Here is a 17,406-nt window from a genome sequence, read left to right as displayed (position 1 = left end):
TATAAATGACACCTTGTTTCAACTTTATGACATCAGTTTTGAATTTATGACACTTGATCCGATGCGATGCCACGCCAACAAACAAGTTCACTGCGTCACTCATCTCCCTGAAGAACGTCTGTCCAAACTTCCTTGGACACTGCCTTTACGAAAGCAGGCAAGACTCCAGAAAAACCTGCAGCCAAGACTCCAGCCAAGAGCCCTTCAAAAAGGCCAAAGTCACCTCAAAGAAGTCCATCCAAATCAATACGATTGCTATTTACAATACAAATACATCAATGTAGCTATATTACTCACCTATAATTGATCGAGTACAACATTCTGGAGTATTTTTGGTGAAAACTGGGTATCGGGCCTTGGTTTCAGAACCAACCCCCATTTATAACATTGTTTCTTATGAGAAAACTGGTTCTGAGTTACGACATTTCGACTCAAGATGTGGTTTTCAGGAACCAATTGTGTTGTAAGTCTGAGGACTGCCTGTATATGCCAGCTAGCCAGGTCACAGATAGGACCAGAAGTAGGGTTGAAGGGGAGTGGCACCCCCCCTGTCCAGGCTCTAGCCTTCTCAGCCTCAGCCCATCTGTTTTCAGGAACCGATTGTGTTGCAAGTCAGAGGACTGCGTGTAGTTGGCAAAAAGTTCGTGGCAAGCTTTTGGGCGCAGCTGCCCTCCTTCAGGCACGGGGAGTCTCTCCTGCCCTGAGATCCTAAGACGCTCCCCTTGCCTGAGGAAGGGCAACTGTGCCCGAAAGCTTGCCATAAACTTTTTTTTCCAACTCCCCACTCAGTCTAATAAAAGAGCTCGCGTCTACCCAAAGAACCGTGCGCGTCCCTTTGGACTTTTCGCCGAGTTGATTCTATATATTTTTTTTTTTAAAAGAACCTTACGTATCCATTTAGCAAACCAGCGCACCTTCCGGCAGAGGCCTTAGCGAGCAACGCACAAAAATCTACTTTCTGAGGAGAGAAAACGGCCCCCCGGCCTGGCAGTGGAGGCAGCAGCGGCCTACCTCCCACCCTTCTCGCACGCCACAGCTGAGTCCGCAGGTGCTTCCCGCCCCGCCCCCAAGGCCCCGCCCTTCGCCCCGCCCCCAGGACCCCAGCCCCAGCCCCTCGCCGAGCGGCCGCGCATGCGCGTGGCTGACCGGGCAGCTCCGGTAAGTGTCCCAAGAGTTCAGGAGAAAGAAAGGAAGGAAGACGCGGAGGTGAGCGCTGGGACCGGGCAGGAGCCGCCGGGCGCGGGCGGGGATGGCGACAGAGGCATGGCCACCCGCACGCAACGGTTAAACCGTGGGCGGGGCCTGCTGGGGGCGGGGCCTGGCCGTCTCCGCCATCTTGTGGCGGGCCGCGGAGGGGGTGGGGGTGTCTGTGGGCCGCGATCGCCAACACGTGCGTGGAGTGAAACATTGGCCCTGGCCGCTGAGCGCAGGCTGTGTGCGACAGCGCGACACGTCTGCTTTTCTATAGCCCCTAAATGTCTGGACCCCGCTCACTTTGAGAAATGAATCTTAGAGCCTCTCATGGAAAATAGAGATTTATTCTGTTGGGGCTTTCTGATCCCTCTCTAGTATCATATAATTATCATACAGTACTTATATTATTATAATCATATAATTATTATATTTGGTGCGGCTATACTTTATTATTAATGATTATATTTGGTGCGACTTTGCTTTCATATTCATCTGTAGTGTTCGTGATGATATGCGATGCAGCTACACTTGTGGTCCCTGCTTTTGCCACAGGTGTTACATATCTTTTTTTGGCCCCCGGTGCCTTGTACGTGGGGGTGTGTCGACTCCTTCAGGAGATTTTTTTGAATGGATTGGAAAGTAATAACAGCGAGAGAGAGATCTGGGAGAAGCTCGAGTGAGACAAAAAAGATTTGGAAAGAATTTCACCCCTGTGTCAAAGCTCTATCGAGGGGCTTTTTTTAGAAGGAGAATCTGCTGAGGAAGAGGTGCTTGAACCAAAAAATATCAAGGTTTTTATGAAATCAGGACTCATAGTAGAGATGATGTCTTTTATGAGACCGACAAGATTTTTAACAAAAAACCTTTAATTGCAAGCCTTCGGGCACCAACACCCTTCATCAGGCATTGGAAAAAAGATTGTAAAAGTCCTCTTGGGTAGAAATGAAAGTTCATATTTCATAGGAGTTTACAAAGGAAAATTTTATGAAGGGAGAGAAGACCAGTGCCAGATGAAGAGGAAGATATATTTAATGCTGCAGAAATAATTATCAGAGTTCTTGATGCAGCTGAGTATATAGCGTAGGGGCAATCTTAGTGATATTTGGTGCTGGGAGGAGTAAGATTAAATCTTTATATGAAGCTACTTAGTATAATTTATTCAAATAGTAGATCAGCAAAAATACACATTGGGTGTGCAGTTAGGTTTAAGGGGTAGAGAATGGAAGTTTTATGCAGAATTGCACAAGATCCCTTGTTTGGTTGTTATCAGCTTCTTGAATGTCTTAATACAATTTTATAAATATGTATAAGTGAGACATAGCTATTGTTTGATTTTAGAAATGTTGCTGGGCTTGGTATTTTCTTCTGTGGGTTTTCTTTCCAATTTCTGTGTTTCCCCCACCCAACTTTTGTCTATTTAGAAAATGAACTTTTCTGGGTAGAAATTGTCATGGACTATATTCTTATATAGGACTTGGCACAATAGAGTAACATACTAATTAAGAAATGGTTCACAAGGTTGTTTGCAGGACTGGCTTCTTATAAAATAAAAAATTGATCACTTATGTCCTGTGTGGGTCAGGTTGAGCTAATGTGGCAAGAAGTCCTAGTAACATTGAGTCTGTGTAGAATGAGCTGTTTCAGCACGAGTCTGAGTGTCAAAATTGAGCCCAGGTTTTGAGTTGTGTAACAGAGTTCCAGAATAGTTGCTGGACTATGCAGAATGGGTTCCCTTTGTCTTGTTTTATTATCATAATTAATACATAGCAAAGTAAAGATTGATAATGAACACGAGTGTACCTTAAGACGTTGTATGGGCATGCAGTCTAATTAGCTAGTCTAATTCCTAGCTCAAAATTTTGTTGTTTTTAAACCCCTCAGTTTGTTTGTTTCTAAATTTGACAGTTATTTTCTAGAGGGCAAGTCAATTTACAGAGGAAATACTTTCTTTCCTGGAATGTATATTTATTTGTTGTTGTTGAGTAGTCTTATAAAAGTTAAAAGAGATTTCAGTGTAAGCAGAACAAAAATATGTGCACGTGATTCATAGGGCATTTCTGTCTCAAACTACTTAAATTATAATTTTAAAAACAATTTTAATCCTCACAATTTATTTCAGCAAGAAGTCAGGATTTTGTTGAAAGTGAAGGTTATTTCTAAGGAAGTCGAGTGACACCAGAGTTAATTTGTATGTCGCAGTTGTATTTATTGGCTGGAAGGAGGCAGTTTAGCCCCTGGGGGCTGTTCACTTGTTCATTGAGGACATATAATCCGAGTAATCTACTAAAACAGTCCATCCCAACTGTCACTGCTTTTCAGAGCTGTGTTGTGTATGTTCATTTACCTCCTGCAAAGGGGATTGGGGAGCCAGTGCAATGGGAGACCAGGAATTTTGGATAGTAAATAACCCTCCTTGATCTTGTCCACCAAAGATGTGTAGTGTCTTTTTAATCATGCAGTATCTGGTCTGTCCCATGTGGCAACCACCTGATATCCCTGATGTCTGTCCTAGCCTTCTCCCATCTATACTTCTTCCACCATGCCCTGCTCACACAGACTTGATTTGTCACTTCTTTCCTATATTTTTTTATTCTGCATGACTTCGCTTTCTGGTTTTGAGTGAGGTTGTAGGGGCATTAGAGGCAAGAATATCTTGACTTCTAACTTTTAACCAGTATAATGGACCTTTTTCATCTGAGACACCATGGAAGAACTGGAAAATTTAATAGATTAAAATCAAAGCATATGAAACCAGGAACACTTGCCAAATCCCATCAACATGTATTTGCTTATCTTCCTAACAGCAAGGGACTCTCTCCTTGCAGCACACCCATTGCATTATATCATTCTGTTCTGTTTCAACCAGGTGCAAACTCCCATCTTTTCGGTATGTTGCCTTCGGCTATGAGAGAGGCTTCCAATTAGAACTGCTTCTGTAATGCTTCGAGGGAGTCTGCTGCTGCTGACTTGACTCATTCAGTCAACATGAGTAAAGATGTTGGGTTCAGGGACAGAATGTTATCCTCTGCCATGAGTTTTGATTCAAATATATTGGGTCGTTTGAGACACCGCAGACTAATATAATCTTAATGCTGTTTTTTAAAACACTAGGGGCAAGATGCAAAAAAGACTTAAACAGAAGTCCAAAACTGTGATGCCATCCTCTCCCTGCTTCAGCTTCTGCCTAAACCTGGAAGTGTCTAAATTAATTTGATAGCACCTTGTTAGGCTGGAAAGGTGTCGCAGAGTACCCTCCAAGGGTTGCATGCTCAGGCCTGCTGTGGCCTTATCTGTACCCCTTGGAAGCAGCCTAGACTTGACTTCTTGAGTAAGAGGGGAACCCAAGTTCTTTCCCACTCAGAGACCTCAGCCCTTGGGTCTCTCACCATCCCTCATTCTCCATGGCCCTGGCTCCAGGAGCGAGCGTCCAGTTCTGCTGAGAGAGGGACTTCCCCTCCCCTTGGGATGACCTAGCACAACCCATAAGCCCAAGCAGCACAGCAAACAGTCTCTTCAGTAAAGGCATTTACTGGGGCTTAGGTCAACCAGCATGGGGTTTTCTGTCCCCTCCAAAGGGGTTAAGCAGTCCCTCTGTCCCCAGTCCAGCCTGGGCAGCAAATACTCAGCTGTTCTCTTTCCAGTCTCTCTTGCTTCCCAGAGCTTCTCTGTTTCTCTTAGTCTCCCAAACTCTTCTGGGAGCAGTTGCCAGGCTATTTGTTTCCAGCCTGCTGTCATGTTTATCTTGACCCCTTCTGGATGTTGGGCATCTCGCCTTTCCTGTTATGTCAACAAAGCCATTCTGACTGCAGCTGCGAAAGGTATATCCTGTCTCTGTCCTGCACATAGCCAGCCCTGGCATTCACGCTCTCGTGCCCTGTGCACAGGCCTATCGCGGGGCACTGAAGTGCCTGCTCCTTTAAGAGCAGAAACTGTCTGGGGAGAGGGCCCTAGGAGCCAGGCAGAAACCCCACAGGTGTAGGTTACTATGGCAGCAGGATAACAAGGGGATTAGCCTGCACCTGCACCCAGTCAGTTGACTGGAAGAAGGCAGGGCCCTGGGTGCACACAAACCCCAGGGCTGAGGCCAGCAATGGCTAGTTCTCTGGCAGCAGCCAGGGCTAGGAGCCTGTAGAGAAGAATTGCCCAGAGACACTGTGGCCGCTTGATATGCGGCCTGTAGGACAAATGGGGCTCCAAAAATTCACCAGGTACCCTGGGCTACAAGGCACTTAATGCTTGGGAGGAAGTTTGACTCTTTGAAAGGGACAGAGTATGCCCTGAACTGGTTGTATTAGGTTATAGCCCAGGGGCTCATATTTTGGCTGCTGTTTATAAACGGGTGGACTAGACTGAGGCTGTTGGGAAGGAGGAGGCCTCATTGGGGCCACACTACGATGTAGAGACCGCAGCGCCAGTGTGAGTGCAGAGACGGGGCTGCAGAGAGCCCAGTGACGGAAGAAGAGGCTGAGCTATATCAAGGCTTTAGAGGGACAACATTTACATACTGTCTGTGAGGCTTGGGGCATGGTAAAGGGGTAGTTCTGGAGCCATGGATCTAACCCAAAAAGGGACCCAAGAACCCACAGGGTTCAGTGGGGTCCATCAGGACCATGCCCAAACATAAACTCGAGGGCAGCCTCCCTATTTATTATAATTACCAGCAAGACATGGCAGCAGAGGAAAAGGCTGCCTGTTGGGCAACGCTGGCATGGTCGTGGAGCCCTCAGGGTGTCATGGCCATCCCTTAGGACCCCACTGTGACAAGGCCAAGGAGATAAAGTGAGTCATATGATACTGTGTAACAATGTGAACAGTTAACACAGACATATCACAGTCAGCACATAGTCTATCACAAAAGGTCCTTAGGTGCCTGCATGTGCATTTCTGCCCTGGGCCAAGTAGGTAAAGAGCCTAGGTACCATATAAGCTCTGCTGGAGTCCAGAAACTAGACTTGGTGATGCCTGAATCTCATGGCCTTAGATGTTTTACAAATTCAGTTTTTTCTGCTTTCTTTTTCAAACTTGGCTATCAGAGATGGTGGTGGTGGTAGGAGATATTGTATCCCAGTGGCTGGAGTGCTTTCCATGACACAGATGACCTAGGTTCATCGTCACCCTAGGATACATGTCTAAGGAGAGAGCTCTAGCTGCAGTCTCTAAAATTATGGCATGACAAATTGGGACAATATCATCCCAATACAGCACCAGTTTCATACATGTGCAGCACTGCACTGAGCTAGCCAAAGTACTTCCAGTGTAGCATTGCCCAAACTAAAGGTGATGTTGGTTGCTGATCCTTGATGTAGCTGTTTTAGCATGGCACTGCACATGTGCTCTTAGGCTCTGCCTCTCAACAGGATTTATTGGCATTTAATAAGCATACCTTCTGGGTATGCCCCCTAGTTCAGAAGGCAGTGAACCCAAAGGGGATTCACCACATCTTGCAACAGCACTAGTTGGTACAATAGTTTAGTGGAACACATTTCTTGAGAACAAACATTTTCTAAAAGAATTCAAGATTCAAGAGGCCAAGAAAAGATAATGTAAGATGGAGCTAATATGTTAATTGAACCATAAATAGACACATGTCATCCATTCATCAAATTTCTGGTGCCATAAATGGCAAACTAGCCACAAAATATTCCACAAAATATATGGGACATTTTTGTGCCTGGTTTGTGTGGAGTCATACACTGAATGTGTGGCATGCCCTGTCATCCCAATGCTGATTGTCAGCATTGGGATCCCTGGTCTGAAACCTGGCCAGGGGCTGCCTTGGTCTTCCCAATGCTGACAGTCACTGTTGGCATCTGGATCTGGGCTTGCCATGATCCAGCAGGTTTGCTGCCTTGTCCTGTAGTCTCCCCCACCCCCAGGGCTGAAGAGTAAGTCTCTTTAAGGTGCTAAGTCTATGAGCCTTAGGGCATGGGGAAGGTTCAGGACCTCACACACAGTCTTCCCTTACCTGATCCTCAGGATCAGGGCTGAAACAAGACTATCTAGTAACAGATCCCGACACTCAGCTGAAACTCCAGATCTGGCTCACAGCAGACTTGGGGTGTGGGACAAAGCTGCCTCCTGCCCATTCCACAGAATTGGGCAGGAGGCAGTTTTGGATCCCAAACCCAGCTGCCTCCAGCTGTATCCCAAGGTCAGCCCTGGGTCTTGGGACACTGGGCCTCTTTAAATGGGTGCACAGTAGAGGTGTGGGAGCTTCTCCCATCTGTAGTTGTACATGCCTATTTAAAGAGGCATTTGGCCCAGTACAGCTGGGGATGGGGGATCTTTCCTCATCCCCACCTGCATGCTTCCATGTAAAGAACTGCCATGTGCTAGCAGCCAGGGATGAGGGAGTCCCCTATCCCTGCTGCTCATGGCAGGCCTCTCTTTAATCCAGTACATGTATTGGAGCTCCCCCATCCCCTGCTGTACTGTGTGGGGCACCATGAGCCTAACACTGGGGAGCCTCATCCCTTTTTTGGGCTTATGGTGCCCAGGGAATTAAAAAAAAAAAGGCCAGAATTCAGTTTGGGGCTCTAAGCACATGCCTGCTTTTTAAAGGTTCAGGATGTCATGAGCCCAAAATCAGGGAAAGGCTACCTGGTGTCAGGCTCACAGCACCCTGGGCTAAAAAGCAGGCATGCTGCCCACTTCTTAAAGTTTCCAACCACTTAGGGAGTAGGGAGTTCCTGGCTCCCCTGCTACCACTTCCGTGTGTGTAGTAGGTGCAGCTAGAGTTGCATGTCTGGCATGGCAAGTCACACGATTTGGAGAATGGGACATAAAATTCCTCAGGGCCCAATTATGTGGTTGCCAAGGAGGCCTAGTGATGAGGGCAGAGTTTGGCAGCCTGTGGCCCGTGGGCCAGATTTGGTCTATGAAAAGCGTAGAACTGACCTAGAAGATCCAACCTAGCATAGGGGATTGGGTGACACACACCTGTGCAGAAACATCCATCTCCTCCCCAGCCCTCCCTGCTGCTTGCTCATGCCTGCGTTTGCCCTCACAGCAGAGGGGCTGGGTAACTGCAGCGAGGGGAAACACAGGGCACTTGAGCTGACAGGCTGATCAGATTTGTGTAGCCCTACCAGGTTGCAAGCTCTGGCCCATGCGGGGGCTAAAGTTGCCAGCCCCTAGTTTTAGGGCATTCGCATCAAGGAGGAGAGTCCTGGGTTCTCGTCTTTGCATATGCATATATATCTTGTCCTTCCTATGCATATAATTCTGTATGCATTTTACATTAAACAGTCACTGGAAAGAAGCAGATGTAATTTGGAGCAGGGTCCAAACTGGGTGTAACCTTTTTAAACAGAAAGGTAAATTATAAGACATAATATAGTCATTGATCTGGTCTCTTTATAAAAGGAGCCGGTTATAAGACTCATTTAGTAAAGCTTTTAAACATGTAGTTTAAGTATGTACAATGTCCATTAGAGCTTAATGGGACTATGTGCTTAAATGCTGAATGGGGCCCTTCTATGGTAACATAATATTATTGATTGTGTAAATGTATCCCCTCGTCACTGTTTCTTCAACTTCAAAATATAGTGTTATGTCATTATTTGTTTAAGCCTTAAATGGGTAAAGGTGGGAGAGCAAATAGTGTGTGTGTCCATGTATAAAATATAAAAAACTAGGAAAGAATATGAAAAGATATATTACAATCTGTAAGATAAACGCGCAGCCAAGGAATAGATTCATTCTTTAGGGAGATTTGTTTTGGTTGCAACTTTTTCTGGAAATGGCAACAACTGCTTTTCAGATTCCTGTGGTATTTAGTGTGGAGAAGGCATTTGCTGTTTTATGGGCGGGGGGGGGTTCTTTTTTTTTTCTATATAGTATGGAGTTTGGGATGTTTTTATATCACCATCTGTGCCAGGTTTTACTTTAATTTCTTCAGATTTTAGTACTGTAGTGCTAAATCTGAGACTAACAGTTTTATAGCATTCTACCACCAGACAATTTAGGAAATAGCTATTAGGGGAAAAAATCCATTTTGCAATTTTCATTGAGCAGCTATAGAGTGTAGTTGCTTAGATTAATTTTAGTTATTGACTTCAAGTCAGATAAATTTAAATGACCATCCTATGTATTTACAGGCATTAAAATGCCGTTACTTTTTTAGTCTTATTTTGATTAATTTTGTAAATGTTTCTTCTATTTTTAAAATACTTTTTTCATATTTGGCCTGAAGGTGAATTATTCCAATCTTGTAAAGAACAGTTGCTATTAATGTCTGTTTGGCATACATTAAAAAGCAATTATTCCAAAATTGAACATTGAGCAGTTGTATTATACCCCTCTAAACTGATATTTTAATGTTATTAATTTTGTATGTGCAATCTCAAGAGGATATATGAGATGAACTGTTCAGAAAAAACATAATTTAATAAAGTAGGCTTAAAACATAGGAAAAAATAACTAGCGTAAAGCTTTGCAATTTCCTTGACCTTTTTATATGGGAACATATATCAGTGTGTGATTATTGTAAGTTTAGAAATTTTTAAGGGCAACGAAATAATATGGATCATGGCATTCTCTTATTGTAGGATGGACTCACTAATTATTTTCAATTATTCACTTTAACTATATGCACATTTAATGGGGTAATATTTCATTGTGATGTCGCTAACTTGTAGCTCCGTTGAATTTAAATGCATTCTTTTAAATATTTGTTTTCCCTTCAAAAACCAGTGTAGGGTTTTTTACATATTTTATAAGTTTTAGCCAATGTAGCGTGAAACTTATAGAGAGACAACTGGAAACAGGTGTTTGGGCCCCTCTGCACATGCAGGTAAAGGTGTGATGATGTCTAATGCATGATCCCACAGTCATGGCTCCTGCCATGCACATGTGACATAGCAGGAGGCACAATTGGGTGGATTATGCATTAGATCCCATCATGCCTTCACCTGCATGTGTAGAGGGGTCCAAACACCTGTTTCCAGTTGCCTCTCTCTAAGTTTCATGCTACATTGGCTGAAACTTATAAAATATATCATTGTTTTTAAGTACAAATGGCTCATTTGATGACCATTTCATTAAGGAGACTGGAACTAGTTGGGCCACTATTAAATTTTCCTGTTGTCCCCTACTCCTGCCCCAGTGGATGATCTTTTCAGGCATATTTTTAAGGTGAGCTTGTGGTGCTACTGCTTTTACTATGCTTGTTTTGTAGTTAAGTAGAGGGATTTCTTTTTCACAATTGCCAAGCTGTAATCTTTGTGAGCAGTAAAAAATCATCTCTTTCAATCAGAAATGGTGGAGGAAGAAAAAGAGCCCCAACAGGAATAACACTTTAATGCAAGTCATAAAATAAAATTAATGCAGTGTGTGCTGCTGCTCTTCACATACAGTAGCTGAACACAAACTGTTAACTCTGTGGACACACAAATGTGTTTTATACCGTCCACTACTTCTTTCCACTTCTGCTGGGAATAGACTGAAATATTTTTTTCAGTATAGCACTGAATGCTTCATTGAGTTCCTATAACAAAAAAGACAGGAAAAAGACTGCTTTCTAGTTAACTTCAACTTGTTATACAAATCTGAAGAGAAGGATAGCAAATCAAATGATCATATGTTGAAGGGAACTTAACAGAAAGAGACTTGAAGAACAGAATAGAAAATGTGTGAATTGGGGCATTGAAACACTGACCCTTGGAATTGCATTTGCTCCACCTGACTTGACATATGCTTTCTTTTTTGCTTTTTTTTTACCTTGCTTACTGAAATGTTCCTGTAATATAAAGTGGCTTGTGGCTGGAGAAGAGAGGGGGAGGGGGAGGGGGAGGGGGAAAGGGAAGGGACGTGGGGTTGGAGGGGAGAGAGAGAGATTTTCTGCTTTCCTCAGGAGTATAGTTATTGCTTATCTTGGAGCTTTGATTCTGTCAACTAACGTAAGTGAATGTTTGACCAACAGCTTTTAAGAGAGAGCTCTGTGGACTACAGAGCTGGTCCTGTTTTACTGCCAGAGTAAGCTCATTTGTTGTGTTTAGAAACATGCTCATATAGTATTGCTTCGTGAACTTATAAGTTGTACTAAGTATCAAATGGCATCTGCTATTGTTTTATTAATCTTCCAACATTACAGTATCTGAGCGTCATGCTGATTTTAATTTATCCTCATACAGTTCTTGGGAGGTAAACTTTTCCCAGGTGGGTAACTGAAACACAGAGAGGTAAAGTGGTTTGCCTTCAGGGCATGTGCGGAAGAGGTAGGAAAATAATTTGTTCTTCTAAGTCTCAACCAAGTGTCTTAACCACAGGAGCATACCCCTATCCCCAAGCCCATCTTTTTTTAGTCTTTCAAACTAGTAACATTTTGCTTGCTTTTGTATTCGTAAATGGGACTGTTCTTTTCCCCTGCTGAGAACTTGAAAAGCAGTGAAAAGGATAATGAACAGAGGCCTACTTTAGAATAAAATTTTAGGTTGTAGCCTGGATTTTTTTCTGCATTGATGCAGAAGACAGCAAGAGCAACAGTACTGTACTCATGCAGTGCATGCTTGCTGGTGACTGCTGAGGTTTTCTATTGAACTATTGGTGCAGATCTGTTTCCATTATGGGTTCCATTTCTGGCTAGCCTGATGATGCTGGTTATAAGGTTAGTTTTCCTGATAGTAAGAGCAGTTCAATCTGACAAAATATTACTTGTCCAGGGTGATAAATAATTTTTATGGATAATCTTTAATTATTGTTAGAGTAGAGTAAGGACAGGAAAACGATTTTTGTGTTGTGTTATTTTGCAAGACAGTTTTTGAGACTAGAGTAGCTGCACCTAGGAGAAAGTCTAAGGGGGCATTGTGTTCTGGGCAATTGTTAGATACTCTAAATAAGTCTCATAAGAAATTAAGATAATATGGGGCTTTTAAACAGTCAATTATGGAAGACAAAGACCTTTCTGAACTCTTGCTTTTTTAGTAGATTTAGTCTATGAAATAAAATGACCAGCTCAGCTAGGTTCCCTGTTCTATTTTTGGGAAGAAAGGATATTTATAAGTTGATTATTCCCAGGACAACAGAATATCAGGTGGTTTTCTTGACAGTATTTTTTAGTGGAACTCTGCCTCCCCTTGTATGGAAGCTTAGCCAGAGGGGTTGAGAATTTTATATTGTAATTACTTGACTTGAAGTCTTTGAATCTATTTCCCCATCGCACTGCTTCAGTTTTACACTGGTGTAGCTACAGGGACATCCCTGTGTAGTGAGGAATCAGGCTAATAACATGTGAATTGGAACTTGCTGAAAGTGGCTCCTTTCCCAGAAGGTCTAAGTATAATTAGACCTTACATAGATTTGTATGTAAAGCACTTAGAACAAATATTAGCTAAGCCTAACAGAACTCTTTGTATAAACTTATTTTCATTTCATGAATAGGATGAGACATACCAAATTTGCAAACTTGTTTGCTTGAAGTTAGTTTTATTTTCAGAGGCAATAAGCACCCTTAACTGCCATTAATGGAAACAGTGGAAGTTACAAATGCTCAGCACCTTTGAAGGTCCTTGGCTGTCTATTCTCGCCCAAGACAGTATCGAGGATCAGGAGCAGAAACAAGATAAAATGTTGACTTTTTTACACCCCCACCCCCACCCCGGTAAAGTGCAAAATCTGTGCTTCTGTTATATCTGCCAGTATTTCATTTATTGGTCAGTTTATGAATCGGACGTATTTACAGCTAAATTTTTCACCCTAGCTTCTCTGTATTGTAAGTTGTAATTATAGGTCATTCATTCTTTTAGCACTGTAATGTTTCTGAGTTAAAAGTAAAACCATCACAAACTGGGCCAAATGGGAAAAGTTCTTATGACTAAAGTTTTTTTCCTAATTTTTCTAGTTGGTTTCTGCAGCCTTTTAATTGCTCATTTTGTTTCCTTTTATTAGGCTATCTTGGTTTTATTATAGATTATACTGATAATAGATTATAAAGGGAATATTATAAGAAAAGTAATTTCTTTATTATATTTTTCTAGGTTTTTTTTAACTAGATTTATAAAATGTAGAGATGAAAAAGGCCTATTTTATCTAGTCCTGGCTGGCAAGTACAAGATTATTCCATATAGTGTGTTTTTTCTAATGCTTTGCCTGGTCTGGTTTTAAACAGTTCACATAGAACAGCTTTGAAAGAGTTAGTTTAAGCTAAGTGGCTTCAAAGCTCTCTGCTCCAGTGAGAACACTGCTACTGGCCTGAGACCAAATCCTAAAAGATGCTTTTTGTTGTGGCCCCCAAATCCCATTGACTGTTGAGAGTGTTCTGGATTTTGCAGCACTGGGCTGCTAAAATTGGAATGGGGGGAACGAAGGACAACATCAAGCATTTGCACAGTGCTTTAGACCCAAACGTCTGTAACAAGCAATAATTAATCCTTGTATGAGGTAGGTCTGTATTGTTACCTTACATTTTAGTACAGGGCAGACTGAGGCACAGAAGAGGTGGGTCGTGCTGTTAGTGACAGGAATAGAAAACAGACTCCGGGAGATTCAGCTGTCTGTTTCTGGCTTGGTTTAGGGGGTAACACTTCCTCACCAAATTAAATAATGATACTTTGATACCACCAACAAAAAATGTATCAAATGTAAAGTTTGACCCTGTTCAAAATTCTTGTCCTCTGGCTAGAGCATCACATCCTCAATGTAGGCTTGAGGGCATTAGCTGTTGTTAGAAATCCTTTATATTTAAAGTGTGAATTTGATAAATGACACCTCTTATAGTAATACTTTCTATCTTTGCAGGGACTAGCATCAAACCTGTAGACTACAAACAGGCTTTATAGCTTTAGAAGTCTGTATGAAATAGTACCTGTTGTGAAGGTCTTTTGAAATGGCTGAATCAAATTAAAGAAGACTTAAAGGATACCTGTACCCATATGGCCTTGGCAGATGGCAGCATTATATTCTTTTGATCTCTGTGTTAACTTAATGGAGTCGTTGCTCAGCCATTAACTAGAGGCTTCAAGGGCCTGATCCTAGGTATTGTAACTCTTGTTGAAGTCTGTGGGAGTTGAATGTGCTTAACATCTTCTAGAATTGGACCATTAATTTAGTTAACTGATTCCTGTTTTCATCAGCCTGACACATTACAATTCATGTATATGGTGCTAATCTTGCCAGACTTTTGGAGTTGTCCTCACTGGAATTTTTTAATTAACTAAGAGAGAACCAGTCCTAAGGGAAATGATCAGATTGTGAGACCCTGCATGTTGACGTCAGAAGTGGACTCAGTTTTAAATGAAAGTGTTTGGTAGTAGTATTTGCCAAAGCTCATCCCATCAAGTTATACGTACAGATCTCCTTAAGATGCTTGATTTTGGAGAGTCACGATTGCTTGCATAGCAAGAATTGTCCTGCCTCAAAGGTGAGCTTTTGCCTTCCACTGAAACATTTTTTTCTTTTGTAACAGGCATATGATCAGTTGTATTGAGAGATTTGTACGATTTCCCTTAGGCAGTTCAAACCTGTTTCCACATGACAGGTTAAATTTAACATGGGCATATACGAAAAAGCAATGAGAAATGACAGAAAACATAGTAAAGCTGTCCTTTCAAAAAAAAGATATGAATGTTTTCATAACTAATTTTAATTTTTCAGTATTCAAATTATTCAGGTTACATATGCAAGGCAATAAGAAGGTACAAGTAATTTGTTAATGTATGTAAAGTGCTATTTTATTATTATCAGATAAGTTTAGTTCAACTAGCAAAATTGCTTTCAGCTAATGCTTCTACAGGAGGCTTTTATTTTATGTTACAGTGAAGTAGTTCCTAGACTGTAAGTACTGTAGACACTCCACAGCAGTACAATGTGATATGGCAGCATAAGTTAAATTATATTGCTCTTAAAATTATATAGGGCAGAGCTGTCCAACTTCTAAGGCCTTGGGGGGCCACTCTCCTTGCAAGCTACACCAGGTATGCCATGTGGATGCTCCCCCACACTGCACTGCACACCTGTGTGGGCACCACCTCATCCACTGATGTACTTTGCAGGCATAATTTCCACTTGGGGCATGTGGCCTCAATTTCCACTGTCCCCCTTGGGCATGGCCCCAGACTGACCCTCAGCTCTTTGTTGCCACACTGCCCTGCCCCGTGGGGCAAATGCAGGAGGCAGCAGCTGGAGAGGGGAGGGGAGAGTCTGAAGACTGGCTGCTATTGCAGTTGGATCCAGGGACTGCACATTAATCCCTTGTGGACTGCATGCAGCCCATGGGCCACCAGTTGCACAGCTCAAGTTTACGGGACGCAAATGCTACTGTGATGGATATTGTAAGATTGGGTGTGTGTGTGCAAGCGTACGTATGTATGTGTTAACATGGAACCAAATCCTGGTCCCATTAACATCTGTGGCAAAGCTCCCACTGATTTGAGAGAGACCAGGATTTTGCTCTGTAAAGTTGACAATAACTACTTATCCAAACCGGTTGAGTGTCACAACTTTCTGTTGTACTGTTTTGTCCTGGAATTGCATTTTAATACCTATACTTAAAAGTGCCTGGGCAAATTGCAAGTTAACCTTTTCCCCCATCTTTTTAAAGCCATTAACAATGTGAATCATAAGCGTCACTCTTAAATCCTTCATGAAATGTAAGCAGCAGGCCTGTTGATTCTGTGCCTCTTTTTTTTTTTTCCCCCAGTCCCTAGTTTTCTTTAAACATTTTTTTAAAAAACTAAAAGCCTAAGCTGAAAGATGGAACAGAATGTTTCGGAGAGAAAACCTGCCACCAACTCGACTGCAGACTTCGATGTAATGGGTGCCTTAGACTGGAAAGACGGCATTGCTACCTTGCCAGGTAGCAACATACAAGTAAGAAACCAAGGAACAGGGTAAAAAAAAAAGACAGTCATACCTTCCATAATACAGTGCGATAGCAAATGTTCTTTCTTTGGTTAGAAAAAAGTCTTGCTTTAAAATGATTATCTCATGTCAGGTATTGTTGTGACAAAACAAAGTTGGATCAAATGGTAAATTCCTTGTCAGATTTATGGAAGCTTAGTCATTTTTTCCTTCTCTTGACTCCTGTTCAGAGCTTCTAAAGATCGTTCCAAGGATGTAGTTAACAATGTTTTTACATTGTTGTACAAAAGTGTATGGCCTGATCCTGCCAATTCAACAGTGCCTTATTCAGGCCAGAAATACCATTAAAACCAACATGGCATGAGTAAGAACTGTTTTCACTGGTATCGGTAAGTTAGGTTGCTCTCATATGTCAGTGTTTATTGGCTCAGCTTTTGTCAGTTGTCTACATGTTTGTTATTTGTTGAAAGTTTCTGTAATATAACTGTGATAAACAACAATTAAAATGTAGAGCTTGATGTTCTCATATCTGATGTACAAAAGAAAGTAAGTGGGATGACTGTGTTTTTACAGATGGCTGGAAAAATAGTTGTACTTCCAATATTTAGGCCAAATTTACAAAAGTTGTTACAGGTTTTTGTTTTTTGGTACTTACCTACAGTGACAACCTGAATATGATATTTTTAGAGATGAGAACCTGTACGATTCCAGCAGCTCATGTTAGGTATCCAAAATCAGTGGCTACTCATAACAACATTAGTCTTTTTTCTGTCTTTTTCATGTTTTCCTCAACTACTCTGTCTTAAAAACCCTTTAATCAGTTTCAAACTTCAATTTAAACTACAGTGAAAATTCTTCAGTGCTGTGACTGAGGAAGTCAAAAGGGTAAGAGCTCGGGTGACCTCATGTCTGAAATGTTTGGATCCCCATAGCGTCCTAAAATCAGTGGAGTTACACTGACATAAAAGTGGAATGACAGAATCGGGTCCATAGAGTTCCTACTAGACCTGTGGTTTTTCAAGTTGTGGTTTGGATTATTAGTTTTTAAAAACCTTGCACTTTCCAATTGGAGTCTTTAATCTTTGCTTCCTAAAAGAAAACCTCCTGTGAAATATTGTTGTGTTCTTGAAAACAGCAATAAAGTTCCTCTCCAGAGATGGCTGCATTTAATTGATTATTGTGTAACAGTGTAGAGTCTACAGCATTGTGAGATTTCTTAGGATGAAAGGAACCGTATATATTTGTTTGATAATTTTACAAGGATTAGACCTCAGATAATGCTGTTATTGGGCATGGTATCAAAGTTTAAATAGAGCATTATTAACTGTTTACAAGATGTCTACTTCAGCATTATGCTTCATAATGTTTTTTTCTTGTTTTTCACTGTCCAGTTCCCTTTCTATTTGTCTCTTTTTA

The 17,406-nt window shown here is 41.9% G+C and overlaps 1 protein-coding gene across 5 annotated transcripts in view; it reads left to right on the top strand.

Moving 5' to 3' along the window:
- The first annotated feature begins 1,124 nt into the window (after positions 1-1,124).
- Positions 1,125-17,406, top strand: part of LOC149859485 (lethal(3)malignant brain tumor-like protein 4) — a 93,983-nt gene continuing 77,701 nt past the window's right edge. For 3 of the 5 annotated variants that reach the window (XM_090058845.1, XM_090058844.1, XM_090058842.1), the window contains exons 1-2: positions 1,125-1,206; positions 15,830-15,999. In XM_090058845.1, coding sequence (XP_089914971.1) covers positions 15,883-15,999 — 117 coding nt within the window. In that variant the 5' untranslated portion in view covers positions 1,125-1,206; positions 15,830-15,882. Of the gene's footprint in view, positions 1,207-13,176; positions 14,552-15,829; positions 16,000-16,220; positions 16,380-17,406 lie in introns of those variants that run through there. The other 2 variants (XM_090058843.1, XM_090058846.1) reach the window with 2 other exon arrangements.

Source organism: Crocodylus siamensis, chromosome 7, assembly GCF_052110815.1.
Source record: "Crocodylus siamensis isolate JL-2025a chromosome 7, ASM5211081v1, whole genome shotgun sequence".
Classification (NCBI taxonomy): domain Eukaryota; kingdom Metazoa; phylum Chordata; order Crocodylia; family Crocodylidae; genus Crocodylus; species Crocodylus siamensis.
The sequence above is the reverse complement of the archived record's forward strand: the minus strand, read 5'-3'. Positions and strand labels throughout refer to the sequence as shown.